Genomic DNA, 16,741 nt, shown 5'->3' with positions numbered 1-16,741 from the left:
AGCACGGATTGATATGCATGCCCAGATTATCGATACTGTGATTGATATTGGTAACTTGCGGTGAGGAGGGTACTAGTGTTAATCTTATGTGATAATATGTAAATGTCGCTTGTAATATGTAAGCTTGCGGTTATAGCCGCGTAGTCGTACGGTGGGCGACAAAGTGTCGACTGCACTGGAACTTATTTACATAGTTTGGCCGTACTTTCTCGCCCACTGTACCTCGCATTCTAAGCTCGTTTTCTGTAAGAATTCTTTACTATTATGTACCGGACGCTGCAAGAATGACGCATTGGGCAATATTGATGTAATGATGTAGTATTTGAAGCGTGCGTCTTGCATCGTCCGACTTTCTAAGGTGAGATGGCGTGCGGGAGCGGGCTCACTAATACTCTTATTCACTCGACGTCCGAACCGGTGGTTTCGCCTCCCGTATATCTATCTACCGCTCTAGCGAACCGAAGGTCACCGGCGGTCGCAGGACTGCCGTTTACCGAACACTCGCTTGACGAAACATTTCTTTGCATCTACGACCCTACCAAGTCTCGTCCGCTACTTGTGTTTATCAAATTGCTTTACTATCCGACACCGCCTGAATTAGCGACAAGCGTAGATAGATATACCCGAGCGAGCGCGTCGGCTGTGACGTCACATCTTTTACGCGACGTCCGCTACTGAGCACCTGTCATGTTAGACATTTTTATAAAAGCTTGGCTCGTGTGATTGTGGCCCGCGCATTGCAAACTAAACCGTGTTACTCGTAGCCGATACATCCTATGTACCTGTTATGTAATTAGTTTACAGTGCGAAAGGTATATTTTTATATTATATTTATATATATTTATATAAGTAAGCAGGCGATTGGACTGTGTTACGGCTGCTAGACGCAGTGTCACTTAGCGGGTGGCGGTAGGCTGCGTAGACACGTGTGCATCACGGTTACTTTACTTTGTAATACATAGACTCAGTGCACAATGCTTGGAGACTAGGTTCCGCTCGCCGGCCACAGGCTTCATTGGCTAGACCGATCAGAGCGCACTAACATCAGTGCGGCTCGACCAATCAGAGAGCGGTTGACAGAACCATTCGGCCAATCATAGAATAGCGTTGTGCTATTCGACCAATCGGAGATAAATTTGGATCCGATTGGCTAAGCGATCGATGACGTCCGTGGCCGGCGTCGTGATTGAGTTGTCAATGTTTGATTCATGTTACACTTCCGAACCGACTTTTTTTTTGTTCCTCTTAAAATAAACACTTTTCTTAACAATCTCTGGCGCCATATGTAATGTTACTTCCTTGTTGTAAGCCGTGGCGTCGGAACTAGGTCGAAGCATGCACACGAGCTCCTTCTGTTATGTTCTGTAAATACGTCGGCGAGAGTTGCGCTGCGATGTTTACTTTACGACGAGCGGACGACGCGGCGGCCGACACTTGCCGTACTTTCATTCGCTTAGTTTAATCTTAAAATGTCTAGAAAGTAATCGAGCCTAGTTGCTGCGATGACATGACTATAGCGTTACTTGCTCTTTACCACACACTTAATGCATTACTTTTTTGTTTTAACAGTTCAATGTTATGGCCAAAGTAAAATCACTAGTCCCGGTCGACTGCGACCTCCCAAATATTTTTTTCTTTCCGTTGACTAACCCTCACGTTTAAATATATATATATTTTTTATTATTCGTGTGTCGCATGCATCGGTTACCCACGATACCCTGTGAATGTGCTCCGTGTACTTCGTGTACGATCTTATCGGTCGTTGAGTCTTCGGCCGGTCGAGGCGACGCGATCGCGGCGGTCGGCCAATGAGAGCGCGGCGTCGCGCGATCAGTGAGCGATCCGCCAGCGATCGCGACTCGTCTCACCGGTCGACGCTCTCGACGACCGCGCCACACTTTATTTACCATTTTTGCCGCTAGCAACTCAAGCTTTGGTATTTTTTGTAGATTGGTTTAAAAATAAAACATGAAAATATTTGGCTGGTCGCTTTCATTATTAGACTTGGCTGTTTCCTTCGGATATGCTCTATTTAATGTGAAGATAACACGTTTAATGGTTGTAACTGAGTCGGGTGCGGTATTAACAGGGGCGCGAATGATTCGTTGTGAGACGAGCTGCGAGATATCACCTCGTTCTAATTTATTTATTTGCTGCTTTTATATTTGACGATTATAATTGTATTTGTTTACTGTATTGTTTAATATTCAGATATAATACTGTATCTTTACTTTTATCGTTAATCTTTTAATTTAATTAATGTTTTAAATTACTGTGTTTGTCGTCGACATTTTTGTATGTGTCTATTATTTATATTTGGTTATCAAGTTTGTATATATTTATTTATACGCTTGTATTCATTTGACACGAACGAGACGAATATCTTCAAAGCTTCGATCAATCAACAGGCGCCAGCTACTTTGTGTTCTGGTTGAAGGATTTTTTTTTTTTGATTTCAGGAAGTCGATTACGTTACATTGAAATTGTACATCAATATTATGCATACTAAGAACTTATTCTTTTGAAACTTTTCATGTAATGCAATCGACTTCGACTCTGAACGATCGCGGCGATAGAGCGATTGAAATATTAACTCGGGAGTCGTTTGCGTTCTTATTGCGATTTGAAAATTCGATAATTTTGTCTTATTCTTAATCATATTTATATTTTTTCTACAATTTATTCTATAACTTTAAACGTAAAATTGTTATTTTCTATTTGATTAAAAATCATTCGCAAATGGCTAACCGATCGCAATGAGACGCAACGCCGTCGCTCGGTGCCGCCCGGTCGCGCGGGTGCTGACGCAAGGCTCGTGTGCAGATGGGCGGCGTGTACCCCGGCCTGCAGTACCACGGCAGCTTCGCGCCGCCGCCCCCCCCGCGCGGGCCCTTCGCCTCCCCGCCGCACCCGCACACGCACTACATCGCCAACTCGCAGGTCAGTCCTTGTGGCTCGAGGTTCCAATGTGAACCGACGCCGAATACACTCCGACTGTGGTAAAAGTTTTTTATTTTTATTTTTTATAACTAAGTTGGCAAACAAGCGTACGGCTCACCTGATGGTAAGAGATTACCGTAGCTTATAGACGGAAGCATCGCAAGCGCGTTGCCGACCCAATCTCCAATCCCCCCAGGAGCTCCGGTCACCTTACTCACCAACAGGAACACAATACTGCTTGAAAACAGTATTATTTAGCTGTGATCTTCTGTAAGGTCAAGGTACTACCCCAGTCGGGCTGCTCCATAATTTGAGCAGGAAATTCCCGCTGCGCCCTACCAGGCCAGTACCAGGGTTGTCGGATTATGATTATTTGTGGTTGATGTTCGTTCTCTCGGTGCGGGCAGCGCGCGGAGGGCGGGCGGCTGGAGGTGCTGGGCGGCGGCGACGGCGCGCTGTCCCCGCTGCAGCCCGCGCCCGACCTGCACCACGCGCCGCTGCTGCTCGCCGCTGAGGTACGCACCTTACCATCACTCATCACCTCTACAGACGTTTGAAGATTTAAAGATGTCATGGGGATCGGTCTAATACTTTGGATTGAATCATTGCAACAGCTCTGAAGTGCTAAGACATTTCAAAATAAATCTGACTAGTATCCTACAATTTGTATATTGATGTTCAACATCAAACATAATCCAAATTAGATTTCCTAGTGTATCGAATTTATTTTCTAGTGCCTTTTTTTGAATATCATATCGAAAATTGACCGCTCCAGCGGGGATCGAACCCGCGTCTCCGACTAACCGTGTCGACGCTCTAACCAATTAAGCTATGGAACGATGTACCCGTTAGATCGAAATTTTTTACATGATGATTTTATTTTCGGTTTAAACGAATCATCCTGTCAAAAATTTCGATCTAACGGGTACATCGTTCCATAGCTTAATTGGCTAGAGCGCCGACACGGTTAGTCGGAGACGCGGGTTCGATCCCCGCTGGAGCGGTCAATTTTTGATATGATATTCAAAAATGTTTAGAATTCCTAATGTGTGGGTAACACGAAAATAAAAAATCGTACATATTCTACTGCCTTTATCTAAATTGTCTTTTCCTATCTTACAAAAGCGTTGACTTTCTTTCAAATGAAGAAACGGATTCGTTTATTCTATGATTGATATATATTAGGAATAAAAGTGGACTTAATATTGATCCTTGCGGTATACCATTGCAATATTGATTCTTAACACGTAGTTGTAATAATGTCTAATTCGTGAGTTAATTAACGAATATCCGCAGTGGTCATGGAAAAGCGTTAGTAGCGAGTTCGATACGCGTTCATGACAAATGACATACAAAAAAGGTAATACAGGTGTTTTTCTCATAGAGATCCTGAGTTAGTGTTTTTTATTACTACTGCCAATTGCAGTATTTGTTAATAATTAATGTATGTGTATTCCATTATCAGGCGCGGGGCACTCCCCTGGAACTGATGGCGCCGCACCACGCGCGGCACGCGCTGTCCCACCATCACCATGTGAGTACTGTAGCTATAATTTGTTATACTAAGTGAAAAATTATGATGGTTCTTCTTTCCCACTAAAACCTCTGAACCATTTACAACAAAGAGCGCGAAAGAAAACTATATCTAAATGTTTGTAACACGTTTTGAAGATCTAAGCTTCTCGATTTATTGTGAAAATGTTTGTTTAAATTTGTTTCCGGCTTAAATGAGGTTACAATAAAATAAAATATAACTGCTCAATAGATAATTCCTGAGAATCTATACATATAATAAAATGGTAGGAAAGTCAAAACTGTACATTGAATTATTTTTTTAAAACAATACTTGGGGTGTGATCTAAAATCGATATCGAAGCAAAAAATATAGTTTTTAGAATTTTTGTCTGTTTGTCTGTATGTATGTCCGGGATAAACTCAAAAAGTACTGCATGGATTTCCTTCAAATTTGGCACGAATATTATTAAGAAGTCGGGTCAACATATAGGCTACAAAATATCACGCTATCACCTACAGAGAACGAGCAGTGAACCTTTATTTCTTCAACGCATTCTGTAACGTGCAATCTAACGACGCATATTTGAATGTTGTTATTATGTTAATAACCATGCTATATAAGCTAGCTTTACACTATAAAAATCACGCAATATAAGTAACTAAGCCCATAAACATAATTAAATGAATATAAGTAGACAAGACAATTTTAAAGCAGCGCCATCTATGAGGTATTTCTGTACATATGAAACGTAAAGAAGAAACGGGTAAATAAATGTTATTTTAAAAGGTATAGTCGTAGGTATTTTTGGTGCTGTATAGCGTTCACGCAGACGACGTCGCGGGCCGCAGCTAGTATTTTTTATAATTATAAAGTAAGAATAGACGTATATCTAGTATCCTCCGTGTACAGCAGCGGCGCAGCGGCGGCGGGGTGAGCGTGGGCGTGGGCGGCGGGGTGGGCGTGGGCGTGGGCGTGGGCGTGGTGGGCGCCGGCTCGCGCGCCGCGCGGCCCTACGTGCGCGCCGCGCCGCGCTGGGCCGCGCACCCGCACGTGCACCACATCCACGCGCAGGTGAGCGATGACCTGGCCACCGATTGGCCGAATATTTAAGTCGATACTACACCTGGGTTCAAACGGATGTGGGTATAATTACTGTAAGAAATAAATCAATAAATTACGTCATTGGATTTTCACGATTATTGCACTCCGTCCCTTGTCACACAATGTCACACTTCGTAGACCCTCCCCTCTTAACATGTGACGTAATTTATGGTTAGTCTCTAGTTTGTATCTATTGTTAATACATGTTTACTTTATAAATAACTAGCTATGTGATTAAGATGCTATATTAATATGTACAATTAGGCCGTAATACAGCACGTTGTATTCATGTCACAGGGCGGCGGCGGGCTGGTGTCTGCGGCGTTGCCGGCACAGCTGCACGTGGCGTCCCCACTGTCACTACCACCTCCACCGCCTACCTACCAGGTCACTTGCCACACTTATAATCTACATATCTTTCTATCGGCTCCAGCACAAAACTCGGAACAAACAGTCTGCAGAAAAAAAAAGATTAGTAACTGACCGTTTCTGGTGTTGGTGCAGGTGTCTATTGTGGGATGGAACCTATCTGCCCAAAGTTGTCCCGAAAATGTAATACAGAAGAACAACTCTTTGGTACATTTAGTGGATTACTTTGATCTTCGCTTCAATATGGGCTGTAATTATGAACATCACAACTGTAGTTGCAAAAAGGAAGAAGAGAACTCGCTTAAGCCTGTGATATCCCACTACTGGGCATAGGTCTCTTTCCCCATGTAGGAGAAGGATCAGAGCTTAATCCACCACGTTGCTCTAATGCGGGTTATATTCCCTACTATGAGTAACGATCGCTATCAGGTGTACATGATAATAACCAGGACTGACGGCTTAACGTGCTTTCCGAGGCACGGTGAGGTGACCCACAAGGACTGCACAAACACCCAGACCACGGCCAACACCTATACGGCCAATACAAATGTTCGTCATGTACGGGGATCGAACCCTTAACCGCCAGCGCAACAGGTACAATCCATGGCTGTAACCGTTGCGCCAACGCCCCGCAACGCCAAGTAGAAAACTACAAAATTAATTTATTTTCGATTGTCAACTTTGGTCGATACAATGTAGTATGAAAGTGTCTCGAGTGTCTCACGGCGCCGTCCCCCGCCAGGTGTTCCTCAACCTGCTGGCCATGTTCCCGCTGTCGCCGTACGCGGAGGCGCGCGACGAGGCCGGCGACTCGCCCGAGACGGAGAACTACGAGGCGCTGCTGTCGCTCGCCGAGCGCCTCGGGGAGGCCAAGCCGCGCGGCCTGGCGCGCCACGAGATCGAGCTGCTGCCCTCCTACAAGTACTCCGAGCAGACGCACCAGGGTGAGTGGGGGGGCTGTGTAGGAGATCGGTGCGGGGAAAACTGGGCGAGAGGTCTAGCTTTATCTGTTGAAGGCACAAGAGGAGGATCGAAATTCGACTTTATTGTTTTGCGTTTCTTGACGCGGCTCTTTACTAGATGCACCGATTTTCATAACTTTTTGTATTTGAAAGCTTTGAAAATTTACGAGATCTGACTTGTAGTTTTTGAGTTATCCCTAATAATACATAGTTCAATACTCTTTTTTTATCAGTTGTCGATGTAAATTGATGTAAATCTTTTTTATTTTGTTTGAGAACAACACTACGGTTACGTATAAGACCGATCGATACCGGAACGAGGGTTGTTCGTTGGCATGAAACAGTAGACCCGTACGCCCGAGTAACGCCGCTGTGTGTTGCAGGCGAGCAGACGTCGTGCGTGGTGTGCATGTGCGAGTTCGAGGCGCGCCAGACGCTGCGCGTGCTGCCGTGCGCGCACGAGTTCCACGCCAAGTGCGTCGACAAGTGGCTGCGGGTGAGTGCCCCCGCCCCCACACCCCCCACCACACCACCGCTCGCTACTGTAGGGTTCGGCGTACTACGCTATAATTCACCGCACTACACTGCTACATACCGTTACGCTACCACACAGAACATGGGACCTCCTTCAGTATCCCATAATACTTCATTGCTAATTTCTTTCATCACAATAATATCACTCAAAGTCGTCGAGGTAGGCCTCAGAAGGATATATCCTGCTTGAAATCTAGAACAATCAAGAATAGCCCATCTAGGGAAACACTTGAACTCTCAACCTCAAAAAGATCATAGCTGAATAATACTACCCTCAAGTTGCGTGTTCTTGTGGTGAGTAAGGTTTCCAGAGCCCCTGGACACGCGCTTGCGATGCTTCTGGTGTTGCAGCCGTCTATAAGCTACGGTAACCGCTAACCGACTGTGCATGGGGGTGTACGCCACTTGATCTGACAGTTTACGCTTGCGCTTCAGTCTGCAACATCCCATTACTGGGCATAGGCCTCTTTCCCCATGTAGGAGAAGGATCAGAACTTAATCCACCACGCTGCTCCAATGCGGGTTGGCGGACATATTCTTTACTATGAGTAACGATCGCTATCAGGTGTACGTGATAACAACCGGGACCGACGGCTTAACATGCTCTCCGAGGCACGGTGGGGAGACCCACAAGGACTGCACAAACACCCAGACCACGGCAAACACCTGTATAGCCAATACAAATATTTGTCATGTACGGGGATCGAACCCGCAACCGCCAGCGCAACAAACACAATCCGTCGCTGTGACCATTGCGCCAACGCGGCGTCATATGACAGTTTAGCTAAACCCTATTAATTGCACAATATATTCAATTACATCCCCGTTGGTTCCAGTCAAACCGGACGTGTCCGATATGCAGAGGCAACGCGTCGGAGTACTTCAGCAACTCGGAGTGACACGAGTGACGTCAGAGCCGGGCCGCGTACAATCCGCGTGTGTGTGAGCTTTAGTCTATTAACCTCGAGCGCAAATTCCATAATTTAGTCGTTAGGTAAACGAGTAATCGATAATTTTAGTTCTTATCCTCCCGTGTAATTCAAAGTTACCCGAAGCCGCCGTGCGCGGCGCTAGTGTTCGTGTGTGGATATCGATACGGGAGTGGTTAACGGTAGGTCCGTCGGACGCGTCCGTTGCGCTCGGGACGTCACGTCACGCCGGCGTCGACGTTCTGGACGTCGCTGTGACGCGGACGTCGGGACGCCGACGTCGCGAGCGCCGTGCATTTTTATTGTTTCGCTTTTTAACGAGTGATTAAGTGTTTTCCTTAGTGTCGTTTTCGTATCGTCGGAACGTCTGGTGTGCAATGTGCGTAGTGGAGTGCGGGAGGAGTGTTCCGCTTCGGATCGAATGAATCGTGTAACAAGACTGTCGGTGTCCTCCCGCGGTTATAAGCAATAATAGTCGCCGTGCAATAAGTGTGTGCGTCTACCGTGTATCCTGCGTAGACTTGTAAATAGTATTCCTCGAGCTGATCGTGTGACCGCTCTCACTTGACCAAATCCTCTCTTCTGTTACCTGTGAGCTTTGAATGAAGTGAGAGCTTCCGCTTTAGTTTTAGACGGTGTCGGGTCGCGCTCGTAGACATCACGTCCTGTGTATTACTTGGAACTAACAAGTTCGGTCGGTTCGCGCTTCCGTAGCGCAGTATGATGATTGTAAATGTGTCGAAAAATCGAAATCAGCTGAAGTGACAACGAATGTTCATAATAGTTTCATTGTTACGTTTTCTACTAACTGTTGTGTTTGCAGCGTGTTACGATTTCAGTGTGACTACCTTCAATTCTTGTACTCAACTAATCTCAGAAGTAGCGATAAAATATGTGAGCTGAGTGGCCAAAACCTTGAAAACGTCAGGCGTCTAAACGATAACCGCCACTTCCACTCATCTACCACCTGTAACAGTTTTGTACACATTCAGGCAATTTGTACACATTCAGGCAATTTAGCAATTTACATTTGTTCCCAACTTATTCCATTAAATTGTTAAATTAGTAAATATGTACTTTTTAAATGTCCAGTTAGACTGGACTTAGAGGGTCCCTAAGGAATTTAAGCACTATTTAGAATTAAAATATCCAAAAAAAAATGTGTAATAAATTTCTCGGCGAAAAATTTCCAAAGTTGAAAAGATTAGCCCAACAGTGGGACTGCAATTGTAACACGTCGCAACAGGTCGGCGGTCTGGGGACCGAGGTGTCGGTGTGTGGCTTCCATTACTTAGTGTTTACGTTAGTCTAGACTAATATTACGTTGTTAGTTGCCTTAGATACGGACGAGACGGGGGCGTCGCGCGAGTTCTATAACATTAGACGATCCCACAGTACACGCATTCAAGAATATAAATGAATTTTCAAGATTTTTTTGTACTATCAAGCAAATGATCAAAAAATCAAAGTATTGTTAATCTGTTGAAAGTTAGGTAAAAGAATAAATACTTAATAAATTAGGTTTGAAAGAACACTATCTTATTGACAAAGTTGACGCTGGAAAAGATGCAGTCATAAAATTATGTTATTTAAAATTTTTGTCTTGTAAACAAACTAGGAGTTAATTTCCTTTATCGGGGCCACAGCGTGTCCTTTTACAGCCTATGTTACTTCTGGATAAGTAACTTTCTAATGCTGAATAAATTGTTAAAAACAATTCCGTACTTTCAGAATTTATCATTTGATTATAAAGTCCTAATTCTTGTCTCATAATATTTTTTATAGATTTTCAAATTATCAGTAGTTTCGTGTGGCGTCCCCCTCGTCTTTCTGTCGCAGTGCCATGTACGTCTACGGTGTTCGTATTAGCTGGTGGTCGAGACCTTTACTTTTCATATTATTAAGCTTAACAAGGTGTGCCGGGCGGTTTCACTCGCCTTTTTCATTTTTAAGTTTACAATTTTATCAAATATTTTTTTTCCTTAAATTAAACTGGGTATTATAGATTAGCGTGAACAAACAAACAAATTAAATACCTTACACTATAGACATAACCTAAAAACCGTAACAGTACTGATGTATCACCATTGTAACCCATCGGTAAATGAAATATAGTACTGGGCAGTAATATCGTGTTCCAATAGGCTTTTAAGCCCGATTTCTATATCAAAAAACGATTCGTTTCAATCGCGTGTCGTTTAGTTTCGAAACGGCGTATAAGTTATGGGTTTTGTGTGCAAATCGTCAACTGATCTTTTGATCAATGTCACTCAGAGGTCATTCCCAAATCTCATATTTTCCGTAACTTGGACCGCACTGGTCTAACCCAGTTTCTTTTTTGTGTGACATTTGCAAAATAATTTTAGCTTTTTGGCACCATTGATAATTCCATAATTACTAATAATTGTATATTTTCTGGAGGATATTTTTGGGTATACTTATATAAATAGTTGCATGTCTGAAATTGGAGTAACAATTGAGTGTTGTGTAACGCGGCCACCAGTTTGAAACATTTTCACTATATTTTACTGTTTTAGCGGATTTGAGGACGTTTCTGTATCACTAATTAATAATTTGATTATTATTTTTTTAGAAATCATATGCAAAATACCAAAATTTTGAAGCATGGTTATATGGAGGGTAGTCGAAAATACAAATTAAAGGGTTTATTCAATTATATATTCTTTAGCAAATAAATACAATATATAATAAATTAACAAAATGATCCATTCATGGGATGCTTCTGGTGTTGCCGGCATCTTTAGACTACGGACACCACTTACCATCAGGACTGTAGGTTTGTTCATCACTCCAGCGGCATGAGATCCTAACCATAATAAATAAGTAACTTTTGATGACTCTGCTTATTCAATACAAACTCAAATTCATCTTAGAAGAACAAAATTGTACTTTATATTATTAGTATATATAATATTTTTAGGCTATAATACAGCATGCTGTGCATGTTATGTCGTCTAATATCAGAGCTGTACACATATTACAGTGGCGCCCTCACATCCGTTTCCTGTTATATCTTAATAGTTCAGTTAGGATTTTTACTTTTATTGCATTTGGGGCTTTCTTAGTAAATTTGTTACTTATTTTCCTTAGACTTCGTCATAGTTATGTCGAGTCATGCGGTTTTACTTTGTATATTTTTAACGCATAATAAAAACTTAGTTGGGTTGCTCGACTTAAGTCGTTCAGGGACCTCGTCTGTAGGAACATCGATCACTCAAATGTACAGTCAATCGAAATTAACTTCATTTGTTCTGCATGGAGAATTTAATATTATTTTTCATAATTTTGTTATAATATAATATAAATTAAATTTTGTTTATCAATGCTATCAATATTATTATTTTGTTTACTACGGAGATTCAAAATCGAGAAAGTATTTAAAATGTATTTAAAATGTCAATAAAATTAACATTTGTACGAACACTAACGGTCGGCTTCAATGTTCTATCGATCTCTGAATTTGATTTTTAGAGATATACTTTTAACGTAAGCTCCGTACATGTATGAGTATTCGTATGGAGATTTTTAACAGTTGACAATAACAGAGATGATAGAATATTGATAATGGCTATAAATAAGTTGATTCAATTTTATGTTCGTTAAAGGCAATATCATGTACGGTTAAATTAGGTTTGATTTGAAATTTATAATTTTAAAGATAATATTGTTACAGGGGCGCTCAAGTGTTGCATGAACTTTACAAATTAAAAATAATAACAAAATAAATTTTATCAATTCTCTGTACCACGTAATTATTATGTGATGTTTGACCGCTCATTGTGATGTTAAAGGTACATTAACACCTGGTTGCTATATTGAAAATCGTTTCGTTTTGCTTACGGACCGTTGAAATTGAAATGTAACTTGTTCAATTTTTTTATTTGATTGAGCCTGTGACATTCCACAGCTCAGCATAGCCCTCTTCTCAATGTAGGAGGAGGGTAGGTCGGTGTGTTGTTCTAAATTATAATAATAATAACTGTTCGTAAGCAAAACGAATCGTTTTGTAAATATAGGAACTCGGTTTAAACCTGTATTGTTGCCCGTTATTATCAATTATTTTGTGTTAACCTTTGTTTTTTTTTTAATTATCAAAGAATGTAAATCTATTAATATTAGTCTTTACGTTCATCCTAACGAAGTTTTATTTTATTTTTTATTTTGTATCGTTGCTGTAATTATTAGTTCAATTTTTTAATTTACTTAAAATTGTGCCTTATTTCGGAACACGTTAAGTTTAATTTCGTTTAAGTTTCTTAGGTTAGAGGCGAAATTATGTATGGCTTTTGTTTTATCTGTTACAATGGAACTGTACACAGCATCCAACAGAGACCGTAGTGTCTCTTGCACGTTTATTATTTGTAAATTTTCGAAACTGTGATTTGTTCAGAGCTGTCAGCTCGACGTCCCGTCACAAGCTGTCAGTTTAATGGAAATGTCAGAGCTGTCAGCTCGATGTCTTGTCACAAGCTGTCAGTTTAACTGAAACGTCAGAGCTGTCAGCTCGCCGTCCCGTCAGAGGCTGGCAGCTGTCAACGTCGCCAGCCATTTACCAAAGTACCGTGTAATGTACAGCGCCGGCCTTCGGGCGCGCTGCATCCGCCTCGTTGTGCTCAGTCGTTTTTATTTGTATTAAATGCACTGCTAATTAATTTACCTTTTTATTTTATTTTTCATTTATTTCATCCCTTATTGCACCCTTTTAATTTTACTTTTGTTTAATGATAAATAATAGAAATATCAAAAAAGACAATCGACATCGAGGTAATACTGAAACGTTAAAATTTTTAAGGTATGTTGTTACTGAGATTAATAACCTTTGCTTCATTGATTATCTGTTTAGTACTTTTTGCACACACACACACAAAACAGACAAATTCTAAAAAGTATTGTGTCGGAGCTGCATAAGCAAGACACAAAAATAATTAGTATTTCGAAAGAGTAGTCATAATTGTTAATTGACTTTCCTATGATTCTGCAGTTACTTGTCAAACTACCGCAGCTCTAATTGTAAGTCTTGTACATATCAAAATTCTAAAAACGTCAATATAACTAAAAATTTATTTATTAAAGTGTGGTATTTAATTGCAAATCAAAAATATTCATTTTGTAGTAGGAACAAATCCCAATTCGAAGCAAAAATTGGTTGTCTGTAAAGCTGGTTTACGGACGATAGTTTAACGTGACAACGTCATAACATCTCCTCGGACGCACAGGCCAATGAGTCATCCTTTTTCGTGCGTGCAGCTAGCGTTCATCGGTTTATTGGATGTTGTCACGTCAAAAATACAGATTGCACAGCAAGATAATTACATCAAAATATCATCGTTTTAGCGACAGCTTGTCTTCGTGGCTAATCACTATTTATTTAAAAGTGCAGCTTTCTTATGACCGTATATCTAATAATGACTAGCACACAGGAAATTTATTGCATCATTATTTTATAAAACAAAGTATTTTACGATAAATTTGGATGATACCAGTAGTGCCACAATATTATCTGATATATGGGTCATCTTCGACCGAGATGTAGCGTGACATAAGCCATCATTTTAGGTTTCTCGCCATAAATACTTTATAAAATACACCTGACTTCTGCTAACCAGAGACAAGCTCCAGTAACGGTCAAAGGCGTTACCATGGAGCTCGCAAATCTGACTTTAGCTATCAAATTAAAAAATGGTGAAAACTTTTGACGTAACATGAGTGTATATTTATAATAAACTAAAATAACAACTAATTACATATTTCCTTTAAAAAAAAAACTATAAAATAATACAAAATAGCGCAAGATGTATCAAACGTGCGCTTTTCAAAAGCCGCCTGGCGGACTCTTTACTGACATGGAAAATGAATGCCATATTATGGCATGTCATAAACTGACATCACAATTATATAACTTGAGGTGTGACGCGTGATGGTGATCCAGTAATTATTCTATTCCAGGACTAAACATTGTATATGGTAGAGCTAGATGATATAACTTCGCTAGGGCTACGAGATTCTGTAAAATATTATGTATAGAGAGTGATCAACTGATCATGTAGGCATTATTTTTTTTAATCATGAAACGCTCATCGTTGACGGCTGCCGAATTTACAATTATATATTAATAGCACTGCATTTCTAAATATCTTCGTATCCCCGTTTTTGTGACTTGTGATTAATTTCAATTTTAACAAAAAATAATATGTGCAGTCGTTGTTTCGAGAAATAAACATGGCGGATGTAAATGTCAATGTCAAATATTAACTTTTTAAATTTAGAGCCTGTATCACCAATGGTTAACGATATTTGACGGATGACAGTATACGACAGTAAAAAGTTTTGGATCATTTTTCTTTTTTACCATCAAATTCTACATATTTATGAGATATCTCTAGTCTCATTATTAATCTTATAGTTGCAGTTTGTTAATAGAGGAGAAACAGGTCCTACTGGCCTATTTTACCTTCCGCTGTCAAAGTATTTGTCTCGTCATCTGTCAAATAGCGTTATCCAAAACTTGCGAAATAGGCCATTATAAAAATTAATTTTAATTAATTGTAGAGTTTTACATTGAATTGAAATGAATGGTAAGTGACGCGCTTAGATAATGTCGCCAAACTCGAATAAGTCACCGGCAGCCGTCCAGGCACCGCTTTCTACGAGATCAGTCCATGTAGAGTAGCGCGATGTACATAGTCGTGTAAGATAGTGATCATATGAATATTTTTGCATGACTTTAATATAAATGCTCGCGTGTAGCGAGCTACCTTCTGTCGTTCCGCTTCGTCCAGACGTCCGCCCCGTCCTCGCTACTAACCGGTTATGACTGGTCCGCACTGAGCTAGTTTCAGCTAGTTTGAATTAGTTTAAGCTAGTCTGATACAGTCGCTTCTTTTTTGTTTTGGAGAGTACATTTTTCGTTTAGTCCTAATTGAATTTTAAGAAAAAAATTATTTCTATTAGCTAGCTAGACATCACTGGTCTAGTCCTCGGCCAAGAAACGAAAGATATTCAACTACTAGTTCAGTGCAACCCAGTCTAGACTCCTCGGCCTGCTTCCTCGAATCTAAATAAAGCAGGTAGTAAGTGTTTAGATAAGTAAAATTTATAAATGACAAGAAATAATTAATTATTGTAATGCACATACGTACGTCTGGAGGCGTCGCGGCGCGTTCCATGCAATAATTTTTCTATACGAATTAATTACGGCGATATTTAACGTAGTGGTAGTAGAGTGTTGTACATACCGCGTCCTCTTGGGTCGACGGAGGGGGGGGGGGGGGGGGGTTACCGGGACGCGCTTGAGACACTGCTTGTTGTCTAGTGGATTGGCGTAGCCGACGTTGTTTCTAACGGGGAAGGAAGTCTTGTATGTAGGTTTTGTGTGTGACAGTTTTTATGAAAGAAAAAACTGTGTTTATTAATTTTTTAAATAAAAAATGTTTGTGAATTTCTATATTTCTCAAACGTACAGATTATTAAATTATTAAGAATAATTAACTTATTTTTCCTTGGCTACGCTAATGATTGCTGTTCAATTCGGAATGAATTTATATTATAAAAGTAAATAAATGAATACTTTGTGTAAAGCGTTACTATTTTCTTAACGATATAGCGAAGAGTTAACATGGCGTGTATGTTCCAGTAGGCTTGTGGTTGTGTCGGCACTGGTGCGTGGTCGTAGGTGTAAGTTGCTCATGTTGGCCTTTACATCTAGTGTGTAACTGAGAGTATCGGAGCGGGGTCGGATCAGGAGGTAGGCCCTGCCTAAATGGGTGGAAGTACTCATTATTTTTTTAATTAATATGTTTTTTACTTGTATGTTTTACGTATTTAAGTGAATAAGTGTAAAAACATCTTTTTTAAAATTAAAAAAAAATATAAATATGTTAGTACAAATATTGTGATTGTTTAAACAACTGTATAAAAAGCTTAATTTTTTTTTTATTCCCTTGTATTAAAAAGCCCCTGACCTGATGCCCTGTATTACCCTTATCCGGCCCTGCTTCGGAGATAGAGTTTAGCTTGTGTTGAAATTCTTATAAAACGTTTCAATTAGACGATAGGCGTTATCTTAAAATTGGAAACTTCTGCTGAAGAGAGCGAACGAGTCGACAGAACGTAGAACATTGTTACGAAATACAAATTGTAATTACTGTCATGGACACCGTTCTGCCTCTCCAGTCGAAGTCTACTTCGTATGAAAGCTACCTCCTCGCGTCAGCGTGAAAACACCAAACTTGAATTTAATATTATAGTACAATAATGAGTTTTATATTGCTCGGGAACGCTCTGACATTGTTGGCACAAGGTGAAATGACTCAGTCGGTCGCACGAAACTTTTTCACCTAACTGAACTTGCCCAAATGAAACGCATTTTT

General features: G+C 40.6%; 1 protein-coding gene across 1 annotated transcript in view; it reads left to right on the top strand.

Moving 5' to 3' along the window:
* The window catches only part of LOC123667188 (E3 ubiquitin-protein ligase Arkadia-like), a 104,200-nt gene extending 94,369 nt beyond the window's left edge, over nucleotides 1-9,831 (top strand). The window contains exons 9-16 of the mRNA XM_045601154.1: nucleotides 2,824-2,940; nucleotides 3,348-3,455; nucleotides 4,406-4,474; nucleotides 5,369-5,527; nucleotides 5,855-5,944; nucleotides 6,669-6,870; nucleotides 7,272-7,384; nucleotides 8,259-9,831. Of these exons, the coding sequence (XP_045457110.1) occupies nucleotides 2,824-2,940; nucleotides 3,348-3,455; nucleotides 4,406-4,474; nucleotides 5,369-5,527; nucleotides 5,855-5,944; nucleotides 6,669-6,870; nucleotides 7,272-7,384; nucleotides 8,259-8,321 (921 nt within the window). The 3' untranslated portion in view covers nucleotides 8,322-9,831. The remainder of the gene's footprint in view (nucleotides 1-2,823; nucleotides 2,941-3,347; nucleotides 3,456-4,405; nucleotides 4,475-5,368; nucleotides 5,528-5,854; nucleotides 5,945-6,668; nucleotides 6,871-7,271; nucleotides 7,385-8,258) is intronic.
* The last annotated feature ends 6,910 nt before the right edge of the window (nucleotides 9,832-16,741 follow it).

The sequence above is a fragment of the Melitaea cinxia genome, chromosome 27 (assembly GCF_905220565.1).
Source record: "Melitaea cinxia chromosome 27, ilMelCinx1.1, whole genome shotgun sequence".
Taxonomy (NCBI): domain Eukaryota; kingdom Metazoa; phylum Arthropoda; class Insecta; order Lepidoptera; family Nymphalidae; genus Melitaea; species Melitaea cinxia.
The sequence above is the reverse complement of the archived record's forward strand: the minus strand, read 5'-3'. Positions and strand labels throughout refer to the sequence as shown.